The following is a 22,278-nucleotide window of genomic DNA, read 5'->3' on the forward strand; positions in this document are numbered from 1 at the left end:
TATGTGCTTTCTATCTGAGTTATTTTTCCAAAAAGGGTCACAAAAACAAATCCATTGCAAGCAAGACCCACTTTACGTTTCTCAAGAGAAATTAGTCAGCATTACAAAGCATTTTCTCAGAAGTGTTACTCAACGTGTTTTGACCTCAGACCAATGAGCTCAAGTTCACAAGACCACTGACTTGCACTCCCTCACAGATAAACGTCTTTCCAGAATGCTCCATGAACTACTGAACCCTTTTTACTGGTTGTCAATTTTGAACTTTAAACAAAATATGTGCAATATTTAGATGATTATTACATAAACAAATGTGCAAGACCTGCTCAGATTATTACACCTGAATGTACTTTGGCTATGTTTTTATTGCGATGTTGTGCTGCGATGGTGCTGTATTACCAGCTGTCATGCTGCGGGAGCCAACAAATTCCAGTGTGACAGTGTGAACATAATACAGTGTAGTCCGCTCATGTAATGCGACTTAATCCTTCTGGCACAAGGTGATGATCTCGTTTCTGACTTCATCCTTGATTTTAATGCTGTTTCAAATGCCATTCTTTAAAATGTGCTGGACAGCCTGGTGAAAATCAATAGTATATATGAAGATTTAACTTTATGAGATGGGGGGCATCACAATGGAAAGTGGGTGAACAGGTGACAAAATTAAGTTCACACCAAGCGGTAACCTCCAGGGCTGAAAAATGAAGCCCGAAAAACTGTAGTCCCCATAGGCCTCCATATTACAGCAAAAATAAACATGCATACAAACATGTTTGCAGCCTGGTACAAAAACAGTATTAGTCTCTATAGCTAATGTATCTGTTACGCATGGCTGCTTTCAGCGACAACTCACAACTACTAGTTGCAGCAACCAGGCTTCATTTGGCCCACCTCAGCTCCACCCATGCTACACCTCTTTTTCATATCCATTTTTGGATTAGCTGGGAGTTTGGCTGAGTCAGGCAGCGTGGTGATGGATGGAGGCAGTTACTGAGCTTCACAGCGGCTCTTCAGGAACCAGCAGGTGACGTCACAGAGACTGTGTCCATGTTTCATACCGTCTGTGGTTCATGCATATGCACAGTCATATCTTATCGTATTTTCCTGTCTTCCCTGCCATGCTGCTCTTTCAGTTGATCTACCTACCTACCATTGAAAGTCCTGTAATTGTTTTGGTCATGGTCTGCTGGTATTGAACCCTCTGAAAAAGACACTTGGCTGCGTTTGTTGCGCAGTGTGCCAGCCTCAATTCATCTGACAGAGGCGGAGACATGACCGACTTGTTCTTGGCTTCTGTTACTGTGAGTCCCTTTGCTCACAATATCTGCAAAAGTAAGACAATTTCTGAATCTACACCAGCGCAACTATGAAAATAAGAGGAGAATTCATTCAAATGCAATCAAACACAAAGCTATACTCAAGACGTGATACATTTTGCCTGCTAACCGCGGCCCACAGGTTTGCATTCGAAGACATCTATTCTCTGCTCTCTTAACAGTGACGCTGTCAGGATTGTTGACTTCATTTCAGGTGGCCCTTGTGCCCGCCTGTCTTCTGAAGCGTGACAGCTGTGGAATGCTGGAGTTTCTATATGAGGGGTGTGTCAGCAGGACTTAGAAATGAGGCTGATAAGAAACACAGATACTGGCCAAACTCTGGTAGATGTTTGATTAGGACCAGAGATGCGGTAAAATTTTCATTAACCTGTAGTGTCATTTTGAAACACCTTGAGGTGTGGAGATAGTGGATGTCAGACCTCAGATGGAGTCTAGATGTGGCTGAACGGTTCATTCAACAGGGTTCTAACAGCTCCATCTGTTCTGTGGCATGTGTGCAAGCTGGTGGCTCCGACAGCTGTGCTGAGTTTGAGGGGAAGTTATTGGTCCAGGCAGGGCGCCACACAGATCAGTGCTAGAAGAGAACATGACGAGTTGCTCAGGCAGCGTCTCATGTGTACTCAATTTGAGTATTTTCTGCAGTTTGCATGTTTGCCAGCAGAGGTCAGCAGAACACCTGTCACAACAGCCCTCTAAAACAAACATGGAAGTACATTTAAGTACAGTCTGAAGGTTCCTATCCATTATGGTGCATTGTTATGCAGAAGACCTAACTATGCAACAGCACATGAAACAGTAAATTTGTTCCAAATCAACCAGGTATGACATCAAAATGCTGCTAATGTGTTCATGTCTATGTGATAAAATCATGTATAATAATTCAACAGCTTGCATCATAAGTACTTTCACTTTTCATACTATAAGTACATTTGATTATCTATTAGCACTCTTCCATTAGTTTAATTGTTATCAGTGTCAGAGTGCCTATGAAAATTGTTATAATCACCTTTTTGGCAAAAGTACTTGTTTGTCATAGAGATTACAGGAGGCTAGGTGGGTAAATATAGTGTGGGTGCTGCAGCTATCTTTCCCGCTGTGTTCATCCACCTGCCATCAGCTGTCATGGAAATAAATATCCTCCAAAAGCAGGAGGATCAAGAAGCCATCAGTGTGTTGGCAGGTTGTTGTTGTGATCGGATCAGATGGCAGTTATAATGGAGATTTTGTCCTGTCACAAATGTTTAGTTTTCTCCTTCAGTGCTGCAGAGGTTCACAGGGGATCTGGCATGCTGATAGCCGCAGAGGATTTGTGGTATAAAATGAAGGGAAAATGTTTGGTGAAGGAAGGTTAGAGGGATGATGCGGATGTTCTTTCCTTTCATCTTGATTCCCACAAATAGAAAATGGATCTGGGGCCAAACGCATCACTAGGGATGAAGTTCATGTCCTGCTGAGCTCCTGCATAAAATGAGATTTGGCTCTTTACATTCAGCTATCATCACCACTGATGACGCATCATTTCACACGATCCTGCCCGCCTTATCAAACGAAACTATATGGCACACTGAATATAGGAAGAATCTCTCTATTGCTTTGAGTTTAGATATTCTTTTATCAATAGCGTCTAATTGCATCCACTGATCTAAAGGTCAAATAACATATATATCTGTAACACAGCAAGAAATGCAAAGCCAGCCACAGACGGCAGGTTCAAACACCGTGAAGCCTAATATGACCAGGAAGAAGCCTCATATCAAAAATAAAAATCTTTATTATTGAAAAAATATTATTTAGTTGGATAAAACAGCTGCAAGCACAAACACATTAAAGGTCAGACCAACACCATCTGACAGCATCCATTAGCTGAAGGTGGCGCACCGACCCAGCCATTAGGAATTATGTGCAAGGAGATAAAACTTTCCAAATTTAGCCCCTCGCCTGCACCCGCTCCAGCACCACCAGCACCCACCCACTTCTGACACCAACATGCACAAATAACCTCTTGGCCACTAGTCTTGTAGTGACACAGGCAGAGTCTCTAACAACCATCTGCAAAATCCAGACCCATCCAGGCCATGCTCTGTTTTGCATGCACGCGCTCATTATGAGTATAAAGCACAAAAGGTCAAGAAGGTTATTTCAAACCACAGAGAAAATGTCTCTTTCTGATTAGACTGAATAGTTCCTCTTTAAGCTTAAGACAAAACAAGGAGAGAGAGAAAAAATCCATACAAAAGACACACTAAGGAGCCACACATTTCCCCTGAAGAGGCCTTACAGGAGCATGTAGTAATGCAGTACGCGTGATGCTCACTGACAATGAGGCGTGGGCGTCAGTGCAAGCAACGGATCCTGTGGGGAAACAAACTGGTGCAAATGAAGCGAGTTAACGCTTCAGACTGCGGAACAGCTCTCAGGAAAAATTGACCCAGCATCCATACAGTGCAACATCTTATTAAAGTGCATTTCTAATACATAACATTGTGTCTATCTCTGCTCCATAGACTCGGTTTAGGACGTGTTCTGTGCTATGCTCTGTGCACACTCATCAAGCCACCATCTGCCCAGCAACGGGTGATTGCAGATATATTGTCGCAGGTGTGTGTGCGGCGTGCGCAGGTTGCCCCAGAGTCCTCATTAGTGATGATAAGACTGATTCTTTAAAGTAACCTGGTCTGTTTCGTTCGCCTGTTGCTAGCAAACCGACTCATGAACGGCTCAAAAACAAAAATTCACAAAATGTCATCAAAGGAAAAAATTAACTATGACAAAACCATACATCTTCTGAATTTAAGCTTTTATCTTTTACCAAGCTGAGACGACCTTGTTAAGCCATCGTTAGACTTTCCACTGTTCCAACAATCACCACCTCTGGCTCAATGGAAATAAACCCTGAATACGCTGAGTTCCACATGAAAATAGTCTGACTATGCTGTTGTTGGCTTCTTTTGTTGTTCCAGTCTCTTCAAAACGGCAACCTGCCTTTGTCTTATTGATGAGAATTTGAAAAACTGTAATAGAAAGTAAGCAGCAGCACGTCACTGCAGGTGATTGAACCACCTTGTTAGCTCCTCTCAAGGTACAAGGTCCTCTCAATACTCTGCACCCGTTCTCAAGTTCAATGCACTTATGTTTAAATTGCTTATTCTTATTAGAAAAATTAGAGCCATGAGAGAAATGAAAGTAGTAAAATGTGTCTTAGGTTCTTTCTTTCTTTCTTTCTTTCTTTCTTTCTTTCTTTCTTTCTTTCTTTCTTTCTTTCTTTCTTTCTTTCTTTATTATAACCTGTTATGCGCATTTATAGAGATTTTATTGTTACTGAAAATGAAGAGTGATTAATTTGCTGCTGAATAATGTGTGTGTGTGTGTGTGTGTGTGTGTGTGTGTGTGTGTGTGTGTGTGTGTGTGTGTGTGTGTGTGTGTGTGTGTTAATATTGATAGTCCTTGCTCGCCCTGCATATCTTACCGTGTACATCATTAGACTGTAAGACTGTAATGACTCTGATAGATCCGGCTGCTGCCTTCTAACTCAATAACAATCACCCCCTCTCTTCACCTCTCCTCTCTAACGGTCGTGATGCCATCCTTCCTCTTCAGATCACCTTCTGTTTCACCTGTGCCAACCAGCCACGTGAACCCAAGAAGCGCTGATGAAAACGACCTCCAGCTGTGGTAAAGTGGGGCCGAAAGGAAGTAAACTGAATGTCTGACTCCAGAATGCAGAAGTCAGCTCATGAAAGCTTTCAGCATTTCACCTTCACTACAGTTCAATATAAATGTGTATGTGTGTGTGTGTGTGTGTGTGTGTGTGTGTGTGTGTGGATACGTTTTCACCGCGCAGAATTTAACATTTTTAAACCAAACCAGAACCAAGGACAGCGCCAGATTGACCCTGGGCGCTGCGTCAGGACGCGTGTTCGCGGTCGGAGAGCGGAAACGCACAGAGGAAATCTCAAAGCAGCGCGGCAACCTCACGAGAAGCTGTGTCAACTACACAGCAGCGTTTAAACTATTTGTGGATAATATAGATTCACAGAAAGTCTAGACCGCTTTTCAGTGTGTGTTTCTGTGTCATTTAAGGAAGATGGAGGCTGCGAACCTAAAATCCAGAGATTCTTTCCTCCAGGAGGTGAAGCGTTCAGACCAGGCATGGTTTTAGTAGACATCCTCGGGGATTAAAGTTAAAATGTCTGGAGAATTCGTCGACACTAATTACGAAGGCTCAGCAGGGATAATTTATGCTGCAAGCTTCAACTTCAGCTCTATTTTCAACACCACCAACCGCTCCTACGCCGACCACCTGTCAGACTTGGACAAGACAGATTTTGCGGGAGATGGCGCCGCCGTTGTGAGGATTATCATCTCTGTCATTTACTCGCTGGTGTGCGCGCTGGGGCTGGTTGGGAACTTGCTGGTGCTGTACCTGATGAAGTCTAAACAAGTGTGGAAAAAATCCTCCATCAACCTTTTCGTTACTAGTTTGGCTGTGACAGACTTCCAGTTCGTCCTGACTCTGCCGTTCTGGGCGGTGGAGAACGCGCTGGACTTCACGTGGCTTTTCGGCAAAGCGATGTGTAAGATAGTGTCCTATGTGACAGCCATGAACATGTACGCCAGCGTGTTTTTCCTGACTGCTATGAGCGTGGCGAGGTACTGGTCGCTCGCCTCTGCGCTCCAGGGCAGGCGGCGGCGGCCACGCTGCTGCTCCGCGCGGTGCATCACCGTTTTCATCTGGTTCGCCGCTGTCTCCGCCGCTCTGCCGCACGCGGTTTTCTCCACAACCGTGACCGTCTCCAATGAGGACCTGTGTCTTGTCAGATTCCCAGAAACCAACGGGACCGCGCAGTTTTGGCTGGGACTCTATCAGTCTCAGAAAGTGCTGCTGGGTTTTGTGGTGCCGCTGGCCATCATCTCAGCCTGCTATCTGCTCCTTTTGCGCTTCATCACCTCCGAAAACATCAATTTATCAAGCGCCAAACGACGCGCCAAAGTCACCAAGTCTGTCACCATCGTGGTCTTATCCTTTTTCCTCTGCTGGCTGCCCAACCAGGCGCTGACAGCCTGGGGCATCCTCATCAAACTCAACGTGGTTCATTTCAGCTATGAGTACTACACCACGCAGGTGTACGTCTTCCCCGTGTCCGTGTGCCTGGCGCACTCCAACAGCTGCCTGAACCCCGTCCTGTACTGCCTGATGAGGCGCGAGTTCAGGAAAGCGTTGAAGAAGCTCTTCTGGAGGATGACTTCGCCCACCATAAGGCCGATCACAGCCACCACTAAGCATGAGCTGAACGAGCAAGAGCGCGCCCTGGTCCCGGTCAGCCGGCCCGAGGAACCCGCCGTGCTCTTCTATCCTCCGGGGGCTGTCATGTACAATGACCGGCGGGATCTGCCGCAAAATAGCACTTAGTGTAAAACACCGCACGGACAGGTGTTTTTTTGTTTTTATTATTATTATTATTATTCTGAGATTATTAAGATTATTATTATCTTCTGTGATTGCTATTTCTATGCATTTGTGTTCCTACCAGCTCCATTTCCAGTTCATGATGGATTTGCTTTATTTTTAAGATGAGAAAGACCCTGAACTGTCAGATCGCAGTTCATCACGTTGATGCCTGAATCATGCTCACAGTTCACATGCATCTGTCATTTTGTACAAGGATGGATTTCTATTGCGCGCATGGACAGAAGAAACAGTATTTTGAATGTGTCTGTTCAAAAATGTAAAAAATATTTTAATGTGCCAGTAAAGTACATCTCCAGTATGTGAGACACTTCTCTTTGTTCAGGATGAGTGTGGAGAAAACAACTCAGGGAGGGTGAACAATGCCCAAATATACCCAGCATTATTCATTCATTCAGTCAGTCAGTCCGCTTTTAACGCCATTAGATAAAAATGATTACAGTGATCTCAGCTGAATCTGTTTTTGGGGAGAAAAAGTTGGATCAATGCATAAAAAGATGCCATCATGTGTCATAAATGTGTATCAGACATTCTGCATAGATTTTAAATAATCTGGCATTTACTTAGAAATGCATAGTCAACGCAGAAAACCCTTTAAATTAATTAAGTTATTAGAAATAATAATTCAGATTTTTTAAACCAACTTAAACAACGCATTCTTTTTTATTTTCTTACCTTCTAATAGCTGGATAGATAAACCTGCTGAAAATGTCAGAAGAACTTGCCATTTACCTTCTGTAAATCCTTTATTTCTCATGATATTTACCGTTAGAGCGTCAGAAAAGTGCAAATGCCAAGCTGAGTGCAACTTTAGGTATTCAGGGTTTGTGGATCAGTTTAATAACATCACAAAAGGAACCTAATAAAAACCCTTTATTACTAGTGTCTGCATGTATCAACCCTTCATCCTTTAGAAACACATAAACCCCTCATTAATACTGATTTAACAGAGAGATCAGGAGCATTTTTAGTTTGCCACAGGAAGCGTCATCACGTGCAGGAAGGCAGAGGGGTTTTCCAGAGTATCCCCCTTAATAATGATTCATTTTTTTCAGGATCATTTGCAATTGAGTCATCAATCATCAACTTCAACACTAAACACAAATTCTTTCCCGGCAGGTAAAGGTCAGAGTTGGATGAAACTGCCTGTTTGAGCTGACTCCAGTTACATGTTAACACATTAATGCACGTTTGTAGCTGAAGGGACATGTCAGTCTTTTTACTGTCCACTGATAGCAGTGCTGCTATCAGAGTCCTTCACCAGCTGCAGCATTAAAGTGGTGCACATGTACATGCATCAATAATTAGAATCCAGCAATCTAATATTTATGATTCTGTAATGTGACATTCTGAATAATGTAAGTGCATTTGTACTTTTACTTAAGCAAGATTTGAATGCAGTGCTTTGACTCGTATAGGTTTTCAGGTTTATCAGAAAGCACAGGATTTAATTAAGCACCTGTGTCAATACTCTTTTATTTATGTGCAAGTGTGCGTGCAGGAAACACACATCCATATCTGATAGAAATGGGACTCTAATCCTCAGACAGATAACATGTTGAATGTTTTAATTAATCAGTTATAAATAACAAAACAAAGGTACTAATAGTGTGTGCTTCCCGACAGGCTAATCTAATTAGAAATAAACGGCTAATTGCCTCAGGACCGGGGTATTAGATTGGTACATCAGATCAATATGACATGTGGATGCTGAATCCGGAGCCCATGGTGCACACACACACACACACATCATTTTAACACACCCACAGAGCATTTCATCGCTTCAGAAAATCCCTCTGGGCGGAAGAAAAATGGCTTGAGACACAACGATGATTAGAAATTCAAATGTAAATGTGTTTGCCTCAAGAGACGAGTTAACATCCCCAGCGACGTCCCGGGGTGCTGGAGATGACACTTTGATGTGTTTTGTATGCAGAGGAAACAGATTTTCAAAGATTTTTACATATTCTGTAAGTTTTTGTTGTGCAACAAAATTTCCTTTTTTGAAAAACAAAAAACAAAAAAAACATCAATCTACATTTGAAAACACATTAAGAAAGCGTCTGATTAACTATGACAAACATCCAGAACCTGTAAAATGTTGGCAGAAATGTTTTATGTCTGCTTCAGACGCCGCAGCCGCCTTCTGTAACGAGACAACAAGTGAATAAGAAATGAGGGGGAAAACAAGCTTTGAAAAGTTCCTCCTCACAAAACCTGGAGGCAGAAATGGAAATATAATGAGCAGAAGAGAAAGATGGCCGACTTATTCCGCTTTAATCCACTGAGGAAACTTACATGCTGACAAAAAACGGCGACATTCATCACTTGACTCAGCTTTGACTTGTTTTGACAAGTTTAAAGATCCACTTTTGACAACGAGCAATTGAACGTCATATACAATCATTTTCATATTTTCTCTGCAGAAAAAGTACTCTTACTTTTGATACTTTGAGTACATTTTGCTGATAATACTTCTGTACTTTTACTCAAGTGGGATTTTTGCTGCGGGACTGCACTGCCTTAACTGTGCTGAGCTGTGTTCAATTTGCGTCAAGCAGTGCACACACAGACGTTTTAAGGATATAATAAAGAATCTTTATTTATTAAAACAATACCATTAAAATACTTTCATACAGGCAGAATCAGTCCACATATCTGATAAAGAGGACGATGAAGATGCAGCCGAGCAGGGACACGGTCGAAGCTGAGAGGACCACCACGATTACGCTTCCTGCCATGTTGACCAGAGCGCCGAGCCCCGCGCCCACGATGATCTGAGCCAGCTGGACCATGCAGGTGAGCGCGGCGCAGTCCACCCCGGAGCCTCGCTGGCTTTCTTTGCTCCCTCGCAGCTTCAGTTGTTCCTGGAAGCGGAGAGGAGGAAGAGGAGGAGAATAAAGGAGAGAGCAGCAGAAGTTCACAGCTGGGTAAACATTCAGCTCTGGAAAAGGATAAAGTATACTATATTTTTAGTGACTGTTTTTATTTACGATGACTGGATCTCCCCTTAGGCACCTCAGCCATGTGATGTTGAATTTCACCAGCAGCTCACCTGATTCAGCTTCATCAAGTATTGATGGAGCTTGCCAGAACACATGACTGACAATTTTTCCTGTGATTGAGTTTTGATCCACCGCCCTGGAGAGATTGTATTTCTCTATTTGGGCTAAGAGGCAGTAATAAAGCAGAAACTTGGTTGCAGTTTACAGCAATGCTACGTCGAGCTGTGACGCTCTGAGTCCAAATAGAAATCAATTACAATCACAACATGTTCAGCGGTTCATTGGTCAAAATCAAATGTTTTACCCAAAGCCCATACACTTATTGTCCCCCAGCGCAGACGCTTGCTCGACATTAAAACAAAGGCTTCTTTTAAACGGCAGTTTTAAAAACAAGCAACACGAATTAATCAGCAGGTAGGATCCACATCTCCTGCTGCTAAAAATGCTGCGTTCAGGAGCCGCTTACAGCATTATGGTCCCATTATCTGGACTCAACTGCAGAGGCCAACGAGGGAACAAACAGGCTGTCGAATGAAATGTGTCACTGATTGACAGACTGACTGATAATTGTTTTGCAGTTTTATTGCTTATCTTTAATATTCTCAAAGCATTCAGGGCTCAGGAAAACCTCACTGATACCAAGTGGATTATCCCGGTGTAATAAAGCAGATGTAATTCAAGGGGCCCTAAACACATGAAGGTCATTTGTGTGATCACGGCTCAGCCTGTGCAAACACCTCAGTAATGTATTTTATGCAATGCTGTCACAAACAGGAAGCGTGGATCTTTCCAGGCAGGGAGGGTCGAGCGACAGACGCCAGTTGTATAATTTGATTATTATACACAAACTTCTCTCTTCTGCTTTGATTTAGAACTTCGTGGACTTAAAACGCTAAATCACTGGAGTATTCCTTGAAATAAATCTTTCATTCAAGCACATTTCAGATAATTTCATGCATCTCAACCTGAAAGCACAGAGAGCGCTTTGCTCGCCAAATCACAGCAGAAACGTCCCCTTTATTCAGTGTTCATTGTTGAAATTAAGGAGAGGGACTTCAAGGCAGATTAAACAATAATGATTGTTTTCATTACTGGCTCACATTAATACATGTTTAGCTTTGCTTTCAGTTGATAGATTTAACGCTGGGCAGGGGTCCTGTGAGGTTTTCAGTGTGGTGGGTTTAAGGACTACAGGCAGCCACTTAGTGCAGCTGTGAGTCAAAAGCTAAAAGGACAGAACCATGAAAGAATTTCAACTTTGATGTTGAAAACTGAATAAAAGAAACATCCCAAATGATTTTGCACGTGTGAACCCTTTTTGTTCTTTCGGGAGTTTGTTCCTCACAGTGTTTTTTTCCCTCCTCCTCCTCCTCCTCCTCCTCCTCCTCCTCCTCCTCCTCCTCCTCCTCATGCACATTTCAGCCCTGAATAAACACGCCTACAGCCAGCCCAGTACCTCTTCTTCACGCTGATACTCCGCGATCAGGTTGAACGGGATGGTGTAGAGCGTGCTGGACATGACGCCGAACACGCTGCAGAGGATGAGCGTGGCGATGATGTTGGGGAAGAGTCCAATCAGGCTGGTGCCCATGCCGAACATGAAGTAGCCCATAAAGTACAATCCCTTCAGGCCGATGTATGGGAGAAGGAAACGTTGCACATCTGAAAACACACCATGCACGCACTGTTACAGAGGAGATGAATTTTACTTGAGAATCAGAACAAACCACCATGAAGTGTGTTGGTTCAGGGGAGATTTTACATTGACAAGTGAGTGACAAGAGCGTCGCCTTTTATAGTATGACACCTCTAAAAGGTGTTATCTTAAACCCTCCACGGTACACATTAGATAAGCTACAGCTGAGTGGACATTTCATCGGACAGGTTGTCTTTCATTTCAGAGCAGCAATGTTAAAAAAAATAAATAAAGTAAAAACCATTTGATCATCATCCAGACTATAAATAGAGCCAATCTCACACTCAGAGGCTGGACTTTGCTTTTGTATGTCGCACATTATTTCTCTCCCTTTCACACTCACTTTCACTTGGCCACCGTTACAGCAGCTTTTTCTTGGATTTAAACTAACATGGCAACGCAGCTCAGCGTGCCTCTGGGACAACAAGTGTGTTTCATTTGTGCAGAGCCATCTATGATTGGCTGCAGGACAGCCTCTAATCCCTGTGCAACAGAGAAGGAAGCTATAGTGTAATTGCTCACTGCCATTCGCATCTCTGCATGACCGTGTCAGGCTGTGGTTTACAGTGGAGCTAATGGTGCCAGTGCACGACACGGTGATGCTAATGGAGCTGGCTGCAATGACGAATGTGGAAGCAGCAACATATACATACTCTCTCTTTATTGCTGCCTCTCAGACAGTTACTTACAGGAGAAGAGAGCAGAGGACACAGCGTTAATGCAGAGTCCCCAGCAGCCCACTTCCACTCCTCTCTCATATGTGATGTAGGCTGTAGAGTTATGGTCTGCATACGGATTTCCCTTGTATACAATCTGCAAGACAGAGAAAAGAGAGGAACAAATTGAGCATGAAAATACACTCATGGCGCCATTTCCAGGAGAAAAAGCCGAGGAATCATAAAATCTGAGGAGATCCAAGCACACGGCTTCTCAAATGTTGGCCTCAGTCTTTAATACGTGCTTTTATCTTTCCTTTCCTATTAAGAGAAGCAAATTCCAACTCAACAGGGAGTCACATGTCTTATCCCTGATAACAATGCCTCCAATTTGACATTACATGTTTGCGCACTGGGTGTTAATGAACCGTGGAGGTGAGAGCTGTGACATGGTGTGCAGTGCGTCCTTTGATCAGCACGCACACAATGAAACATCATTACTACTCACGTCAACTGAAGATTGCACACAACAACAGACAATTCTCCCATTGTCATCCTCCATCGGGACCCACACAAAGAGGGATCAATGAAGCTTGAACATAATTGCAGCTTGTTGTTCTTCACCTCTAATGTCATTGCTTTCACTTTGCCACCTTGCCTCATTTGACATTGAGTCATATTTAAGGCTGCAACCGATTGCACATTATTTTTGTCATCGAGAATTTGGTTCATTAATTCTTTGGGAAACTGTTTTGTTGATAAAATGTCAGACAAATAGTGAAAAATACAATTTCCCGGGGTGACGCAGTTCAGGTCAATTAGTTTATGATGGCTATGACTAAGTGGTTTGTTCATTAAATGTCAGGAGTCAGTCCCATATGTATGTTATCTAAATGCAACACCTGTCCCATAAAATCGGTGAAGAAGAGCATGTTGCAGAGGAAGGCTGTCCATCCCAGTAAGTGACTGACACACAGGCAGCGGTAGTGGCTCGGCATGTTGATGATAGTCGTCATCAGCGACCTGAATGTCATCCTCTTCTGGGCCTGCAGATACACACAAAGATCCCAGACATCAGCGTCAACAACACTGGCATAATATAGAAATGGATAGAACAGCTTTTTCTCTCACAGCACTCATTACTCTCCAAGTATTTCATTGCTAGCGGTGCTCAAGGCCAATGACAGTTCACAAACTTCAACGGTAAAAAACATGTCTGCAGCGCGAAGACCTTAATTACAGTGAGTGATGAGGGGATCCAAAATAAAGATCACAGAGGACTCACATTAAGGGCTCAAGGGTTAGAGATGGGAGACGATAAAAGAGTAAAAACAAGATAAGTTGTTAGAAACAATCAGTCATATCATCCCGTAGTGGAAATATTATGATTTTGGAAACCTTCAAATGAAGTATGAAGCTGCGATGCTTTTCCTCATTAATAGTAATAAAAATACATTTATATTGGAAACTATACACCTTAGAAACGCACTTCATATGATTAATGCACCCTGCAAAACAAAGCAAAAACACACAGCCAAAGCAATTAGAGCCAGAAGAGGACTATCAAAGCAAGCACATGAAATGTTCGAGATGATTAATCAAAAGTCCTTAGATTCAAGCGAGGCTTCCAAAGTGAGTTTTAAGAAGATGAGACGACATCCTCCTCCTTTTCATCGTGACATATCAAACAGTCAGAAGTCAGCTCATGCTGGGATGGTCTGACGGCGTCCAGAGTTTATAGGATCAAAAAAGAATGCATCACCGCTCATTAACCGCCTTATGTATAATGCAGGAAATGGAAATTTTATGTTTCACAGGATCGAGTCACATGCCTTTGTAAATAATCTTTACAAGGTTATTTTACAGAGTTTAAAGAGTTTGAGGCGCTTCCTCTGCAGAGCATAGCGTATTTAACCATTTGAAAATCAACACCTTCAATATTAGTGTACGGGATTGGCCAAGACGTATGTTTTATTTGAAGATTCACTGAGCTTTAACGTTGCAGCTGAAGGGTAACGCAGTTGTTGGCGCTGCAGGAAGGTAATGGGTTTGGATGTAAATCTACAGTGGGTGTTTGGTTGGTCAGAGTGTGAAACCTGACCTCCTGACACGATGTCTCGGGGAAACTTTGGACCCTGAGGCTGGACCAGAAGGGAATCACTAACAGACAGCACGTACTGTACTCCGTATCCGTCGCCTCCAGTGCTAAACTGAAGTTACTGTTCGTCACATCTAACATTTTTATGACTGCACTGTGAGATCAAATGAAAATACGTCACGTGTTTTGCATTCTCGTACACGTTTCCCGGTAATTCAGCGAGAACACATCAAAGGTTATCATCCTCATCTCTTTCAGAAGCTGAAGAGAGCCAAACCACTCAAAGCTCGTGTATGCTGCTTTCGCATCATTGTCCATCATGCTTGTATTTTTCAACAAGGGCTGGATTTTCTGCTTATTTGTGAAGATTTCATCATCACTAGGAATGCTAATCGCCTTCAGTCGACCTGACATTAAGAAAACACTACACGTCCATTTTCTGCTGCATTAAATTCACCTGTGAGCATGAGCAGGTTGAGTGGTTTAGAAAACAGAGGAATGTATGAATACATAAAAAAAAAAATCCTTATTCATCCGCCTACCTCCTTGTTTGGCTGCTTGGCACTGGAGGTAACAGAGTTGGCCTCCCCCAGAGCAGAGAAAGACCTTGGCCTGAGGTCTGGAGCAGAGGCAGATGCTACAGGAGTGACGGGCTCTTTGGCCAGGGCGCCATATCCATTGCTGTGGGAGCCCAGTAGACGAAGGGCACTGGAAGATGAGGACTCAGATGCAGATGGGTCCTTGCCCAGAGGCTGCTCTGGAATGCTGAAGAGGTGCACGGTGAGGAAGATCCCCCAGGTCAAAGCAGAGAAGAAGTAAATGACTTGGTACTCGGAGCCAAGCAGCCGACCGAACACTGACTGACCCCAGTCCATAGCTCCCACCAGGTAGCCACACGCTCCACCCAGACCTGGAATACACAGCAGCAAACATGGTAGTATCAAATTCTGCCAAAACCAACATATTCCAGCATATTCTTAGAAAAGCTCTGAACTTTTAATTGCTGTGCAGTGCAAGAGAGCAAAGCAGAGACATCAATGTGGGCCGCTGTGGACGGTCTCAGAAATATACAGAGAGAGATTGAAAACAACAGGGGAAGAGGTTTATTATCGGCAAGGTACGATTTGATGTTAGCGAGACTGTTTTCTGCGAGGCTGAAGGAGTTCAAATACTGTACATGGAAATAACAGAAACAACAAAGTTCAGAGAGTTCGCCTTTACTGCAAAGACGTCATGAGGCTAAATGAGCTAAAGCTAATGTGCCAGAGATACAGAAACAAACTGCTACTTGGCACAATGTCATGTAAATTGCTGGAGGAAGGACAGGTTGCCTATTCGCACAATGTTTGCCAATGTGGCTGTCAATGTCGCACAGTTTGTTTAGTTTCAGTGGGCCTGCACTTTAAATCAGGCAAAGTTAGCAGTGGAGCTAAATGCAAAAGGCAGTAACAGGTGTCAGAGCTGAAAGCAAAATAGGTTTTATTGCCTTGAAGCAGGGGCAAGAAAACGAGCTGGTCTCAGAGAACAACTGAATCAGAAGCAGAAATCACACTCATTTCTAAACACTCCTCCTGATGATGGCGTCAGATGAAGAGGAATATGAATATCTGGGAGAAATTTCATCGCCATACACCCAACAGTTGTTGAGGCATGTTATTCCAAGCCACAAATGTCAACATCATGGTGGCAATAAAGGAAAAGTCAGGAGATCAGCAAAGCCGTTAGGATTAGTTGTCTGGAGACTGTGAATGTCAAAAAAAATCTGTTGCCAATCTCTTTGATAGACAACGAGATATTTCACTGGATATGTGAACACTTTGATAGAGAGTCAGGGGATCACAGTCATAAGGATTCATCTTGTGGCCACCCTGAATGTCTGTACCCAATTTCATGGCAATCCATCAACTAGTTAAGATACTTCGGTCTGGAATGAGGTGGTGGAGCGATTGATCAGCCAATCCACGGACAACAATGCCATCTATGTGCCTGAAAAATCTGTTTCCCATCAAATTTCTCTCGTCTGTCCAGAGGAAAATTTAACTGTCAAACCCCTTCATACAAGCAGAGGCTGTGAAAGCATTAATAACAGCATTTCACGACTGACATTCACACCCCCGGCGTCAGAGATGGTGATTGGAGAAGCTCACGTAAAAGGTACATGAACCACAGAGAAACACGCAGCATTTGGTGCTCCCTCCTCCTCAAGCCTCACATACCAGCAGAGGGATGTGCGTCCAAAGTCATGTGCCTGGCGTCTGTTTCTCTCAGCCCAGACCCATGACTGCAGCACATGATTAGCTCAGGGCCGGATTACTGCCTGACTAGCATGCTCACAACAGCCAGTGCCTGCTGACAGCTGAGCGCACCGCTGACCCTCACACCAAAAACATCATCCGGCCCCCAAGCAGCCATGAGAAAATATTCCTTTGATTTTGCATATTTTCAAAGACTCATTTGGAACATATTTTGCAAAGTTTACAGAAGGCTGGTTTACAGACGAGGTTTGAACAAAGTAAAAAACCTAAACGTCACGTATTTCTAATGCTGTATAAGGTCGTGGAGATAAACTATTTTTTTGCACCACTGGGTTCCAAAGTGGTTGTTTTTAGCATTTAGCATGTTGTGCTTTGAGTAGAGCATCAGGTTTTTGGAGGATCTACCAAATCAGTTTGACATTTGCTCAAATGGAAAAAAAAACCCTGACTCACTCCTGAATATGTCCATAATTGACCAGCCTGCCTGAGAACAAGGCCAAGAACAAGGCGTGCAATTATCCAAGCTGTCATAAATTCAAGTGCAGCGTTGTTCACCCCAGCTACATTTAGAGCTCTTGATTCCTTTGTCAGAAAACAGGAAAATTCAGTTTGGGTAGAAATGAAAATACACAGCTGTGCGTCCATTAGGCTGGCTTACAACCTCACGTTTCTTTTCATGGCACAACTTTGAACCTTTGAGACACTTTTCTGCATCTAACTGTAGATGACGTGCCAGCTTTTGCTCTGCATCTGATAGAGCAAGCGGAGAATCTGCTCATCCACTCAGCCATATGTCCATGACCTGCAGGTGAAGTGCAGGTGAAAACATTTTAAAACTTGCAAGTCTGTCTTTAATCAAGTGGAAGAGAAACAATTTCAAGTTTTGGAAAGGCAGCCGAACATTCAGCCTGAAACCCCTCTGAGATGTCACGCCTGAACCTGAAGCAAGTGGCTCATATTCAGCTCAGCTCACATGCTCAATGCACACATTCCACCGAGTAAAAGGAGTTCTACATAAATCAGCGAGCCAAACTTACTCTGTAATTCCCTGAGAGACTTATTATAATAGGAGGCATTTGGTTATCCTGAGCTGATAAAACACAGAGGATGTTCTTCTTCATGTGGGGACACTGAATTAGCAAGATTTCAATGATTAATTAGTGAAACAGTTAGAAAAACGTGTGTGTTTGTTCACTCAGAGTTCTGTTGTTTGGGCTGACGTTCATTGTCAAAACTGCAGGAAAACTAAGGAACTCTTGCACACAGGTTGTTTTCAAAGGCACAAAAGCACAAAAACTGACATATTACCATATTTTGTTAGCTTGTTAGTGAACAGTAGTGCACATCCAGCTGAAATGGAGCAACATCTACATTTATTTGGAGTCGCACTTGTCTGTTTGTGGCTCTACCAACTCCTGAGGGAAATGTCTGGGTCTTTAGCTGCTAATTGATCCACTGTGTTCAGCAGCTAGTCGCTAACCAAAACAACACTGTTGTGGGTCATGAAACCAAAACAATGAGCTACAGCATGGTAAAACGCTCCGTAGAGCTAAGGTGAAGTGCACCATTTGATGCTTTATTAACACGAAAATATTCACCATAGCACCTTTAAGTTAAAGGTCTGCTGACCACAGTATTACTTTATATTTCTGATGAACATAAGAACAAACGACTCTATAGATGATCATCCACGTGTGAAAGACATTTTTCAGTGCAATTATTTTCATGCATTGTTACAGACTAATACAGTTGAGATCAAAGTTACTATAACCTTTATATATATATATATTGTAATTGAAGCGGTTGGAGAGAAAACTAGACTTCTGCACCTTCTCTTGGCTGTTTTCAGACTTTAGGAAATCTGGCCCCCGACAGGAGACTTTGGCCAATCACAGGTCACTTCAGAGAGAGGGTGTTCCTATTGGCTGTTTTACAAACAAGAAATAGTCCCCCATGAAACAAGTCATCACTGCACCCTGTGTTCCTTGCACAGATTCAACAAGTTTGTATCAGGTAACTTCAGAGGTGCTGCTAGACGGATCTGTTTCCAGTCTTTATGCTAAGCTAAGCTAACCTTCATATATTTAGCATACAGACATGACAGTGGTATGAATCTTCTCATGACATCATCTTTACATACACACACAGACATGCATCTCATCCACAGACAGCAACACGGTGTGTGCTTTGTCACCCACCAGTACACACTCCGTCACACCAGAACAAGATCCAGTACAACCATCACACACCGTTAGAACATGTTATGTGAGTCACTCGACTACAAAATACCCACGAGGCGGCTATTACCACGGGAACTCTCCAAACAAATAACCAGTGCTGATTATTTCAAAGCAATTCCATCAAGATGCACATTGGAAACAAGCATAAATAAGAAGAAAATGAACACGAAGGCAGCGAGTGTTGAAGAAAGAACAACAACAGCGTGCGTGCATGGTCTGATTACACACCTGTGAGCAGAGCATGGTAGTGCAGGCCTCTCTCCTTGTCCTGATGCGAGCACACATCAAACAGGTAGGCCTTGATGGGCCCGTCGATGAAGTCTGCAGAGAAGTCAAACAGCACGACTCCGAACATCACCACCACGATGGCCCATGTACTCCTCAATGACCTGTCAGTGACGAGCGCTGCAAAACCAAACAAAACACCTCATCACTCATCAAACCAAAGACGTGAATAACAGTGAATCATTTTTACTGAACTTGAAGTGTGAAATTTTGGCAAGAAGAGCTCCACCTCACAGGAGGAAGAATCCCGGAGGAACAACACACTGAAAGATGGTCAGAAGATAATAAGAAACATTTTTCCAAGCTAACCAATTATGTCTGAAATGTGGCAATTATATCTAAAACCTGGCTGTCCTGCTCTGTGTTCTCTTCAAAAGGAATGAGGGATGCTAAAAACTGTAATTAGAGCATAATGGAGTGGATTTTATGACCTCTGTGAGAGATATGAGTGACTTTACTGTACAAAGCCAGGAACAATATGAAGGTTTATTAAAAACCCTGAAATAGATGTTCTGCTGCAGAAAGACATTTCATTCAAATAAACGGTGTTACACCCACCTGACTGGAGCTTTCTCAAGCTCTAAAATCACCAGAATTACAGCCCTGCCTTGTGGTTGTACGTCTCCACCAACCAATCCAGCTGCATTTACATCCTTGTCTGTGGTTCAATGACGATCACCGACATCAGCAGAACCAGTCAGCTTGTGATGGACTGCAGTGCTTTAAATATGGATGTTGCTGCAAAGAAGCTTCAAAGCTTCACACACATCTTCAATCCGGCAGCAGATCTATGCAATGAACATGATGTACAAACAACCTAATAACTTGAAAACACTCTTTTGAAATGAAGGGTCAAGTCTCAGGGCAGTCAACATGAGGCTGTTGGAACGAGGGCTGTTGCAAACATTATGTCATACGATTCCTGTTGCATTCACTGCAACCTTGAGAAACATGGAAAGGTAATCAGCTTATCCAGCACATTCAAGAAGAAAGAAATACTTTATATTCAGTACGATGATTACAGCAAAGCCCAGAGCCGTTTTAAAAGGAACTCAACCTATAATCTTTGTTAATATAATGTGATTTACAGCAGCCTGCAAACCCCAGCTAGTATAAATACAGTGTGTTGCTATTCCTCTCAGATAATTGATGACCTCTCAACCTAATGCACCACAGTATCCCTGTGTTTACGGTGTTTTAGAGGTTTGTTAAAATGTGCACAGATGAGTAGCAGTATTCAAAGTCCTGTATTGTGATTATGTTAATTTTCCTCCAAACAAAGGACGTGATTGAGGTATTGAAGATGGAGTGTTTGAAGCTCCATCATTTAAAGTTATATCTGAATTATCAGCATCAGTTGTCGCTGAATATGCCCGTAACTGCACGCTGATCCTGTGAAGCTGTTCGGTGGGTAACAATACAGCAGCACTGTACCTCTCAGCAGTGATCAGCTCATGTGGTTAGTCCACAATTCAAATCATTTTTAAAGGTCACAGATTTATGTGGAGATCTCCTCGTGATGCTGCCTGGAGCCCGGCAGATTCTCGTGAAACGGCCGAAATGTTATCAGCAGTGCCCGACTTCAAACTGAAAGTGATGATTTTCCCGCTCGTGCCTCGTCTCCTGCCTGTGCCAGTGGGCATCGGCTCAGGGCCCGCCTAACAATTCACACATTCGACTTCAGTCACAAGCTAAAATAAGAGCCTTATGTCCACACATTTATCTCCATCATGTCAATCATCTTTTTTTTTCCTGAATGGATGTGACACTTTTTCCCCAGAACCTGTGAGCATGCACTGATACAGCTCAGAGTACAGAGTCTGCAATTAGACTGAATGAGTTAGACTCATTTCATCAAGGTGAAAATAATCCAGTTATATGTCAGAGGGAGCCAGATTTCAACAGTAAGTTCAACAGTATTTTTGCCTCTCTGACTTGGAAAGAACTGATCATTCATTCCCTCTCTTATTCCTCTGAATCAAAGACTCACTTTTTGGTATGTCGAGACTAAAAACACATCTCGCTATCTGGTTCTTGATCTCTATCTTTCACTTCCCCTCCTTCTCCAATTCTCCCGCCCATCGGTCACCTGAGACGACAGCATCTCCGTTCAGGAACAAGGTCATTCCAAGCAGCAGGAGGATGCCCAGGGTCAGGATGTAAGGCCTCCGCCGGCCCCACGACGAGCGGCAGTAGTCGCTGGCCGAGCCGATGATGGGCTGGAGCAGGAAGCCCAGGATGGGGCTGATCAGCCACACCAAGCTGTACAGGCTGCGAGGAAGGCCCACGCTCAGCAGCACCGGCGTGACGAATGCCGCCTCCACGGCGTAGCAGAATTCCCTTCCAAACATGACCATGCCGTGGAGGATGAGGCGGCCCCGCGAGCGCCTGGGGGGCTCCACAGCTCCGAACACAGCACTGTCCACACTGTCCATGTAGTCCTCTTTGGAGCCAGTGTCTCTCGAGTGCTGGTGCAAAGACGTGCTGATGGGTTTTCCAGGCTCCGGAACCCTGCAGGGTTGGGGCCTCGCAGACTGGTCCTCTGATAGAAGAGTCATGGTTGAGAAAAGGGGGGAGAGGGGTAGAAGGAGAAAGGGAGAAGGAGAGGGAGACTGAACTGAAGACGAGATTTAGGTAAGACAGAGATTACAGGACTGTAACGTCTCTCTCAGTCTGCCAGGGGATGGATAAATGGCCAAATACCCGAGCCCTGCACCGGCGCTCAGCCTGAGCTAATCCTCCTCTCTACTGCATAGCTGAGCAATGAGTCCAGGAGCCACGCAGCTTTACTTTACACATGAAGGTCTGGGTCCTGGTCTGAGCGGAGCAGAGGGGGACTCAGCGAGGAAGAAGGGTGAGGGGAGGAGAGAAAGAAGGGGGTGTATTTATGGAATAACTGAGTGTTTCTTCTCCTTCTTCAGCCTTCAAAGCAACATAGTAAAGGCAGGGACAGTTCACAGTGTGTGTGTGTGTGTGTGTGTGTGTGTGTGAGGAGTTACGTTTACCCATGTGACTGTGTGTGATGTAATAAAGAGGGTCAATTATTCCATTGTTTCACAGTCTCTTACTGTTACTCTGTGGGTGCCACCAGACTGAGTTCATTTATTGGTAAATTGAAAAGTTTATTTAAAAAGTAATTCATTCAGTTTTTGTATGCATTATGCAAATGAAAAAAAGAAAGAAAAAGTAGTACAAACATTTAAATGTGCCATTTGATTAATTCATGCCAACTGTCACTTTTT

General features: G+C 43.5%; 2 protein-coding genes across 2 annotated transcripts; one reads left to right on the plus strand and one right to left on the minus strand.

The window, feature by feature from the left end:
* The first annotated feature begins 5,371 nt into the window (after positions 1-5,371).
* Positions 5,372-7,095, plus strand: rxfp3 (relaxin family peptide receptor 3). Its single transcript, XM_070989277.1, has one exon. It carries the CDS (start codon positions 5,521-5,523, stop codon positions 6,742-6,744), a length of 1,224 nt encoding a protein of 407 aa, XP_070845378.1. The 5' UTR covers positions 5,372-5,520; the 3' UTR covers positions 6,745-7,095.
* A 2,351-nt stretch (positions 7,096-9,446) lies between these two features.
* slc45a2 (solute carrier family 45 member 2) lies at positions 9,447-21,836 on the minus strand. The gene is made up of 7 exons (XM_070989275.1): positions 21,126-21,836; positions 18,980-19,156; positions 14,799-15,166; positions 13,061-13,204; positions 12,192-12,315; positions 11,263-11,468; positions 9,447-9,668 (listed from the first exon to the last, which is right to left on the minus strand). Exons 1-7 carry the CDS (start codon positions 21,592-21,594, stop codon positions 9,447-9,449), a joined length of 1,710 nt encoding a protein of 569 aa, XP_070845376.1. The 5' UTR covers positions 21,595-21,836.
* Between the last annotated feature and the right edge of the window lie 442 nt (positions 21,837-22,278).

Source organism: Chaetodon trifascialis, chromosome 20 (genome assembly GCF_039877785.1).
Source record: "Chaetodon trifascialis isolate fChaTrf1 chromosome 20, fChaTrf1.hap1, whole genome shotgun sequence".
NCBI lineage: Eukaryota > Metazoa > Chordata > Actinopteri > Chaetodontiformes > Chaetodontidae > Chaetodon > Chaetodon trifascialis.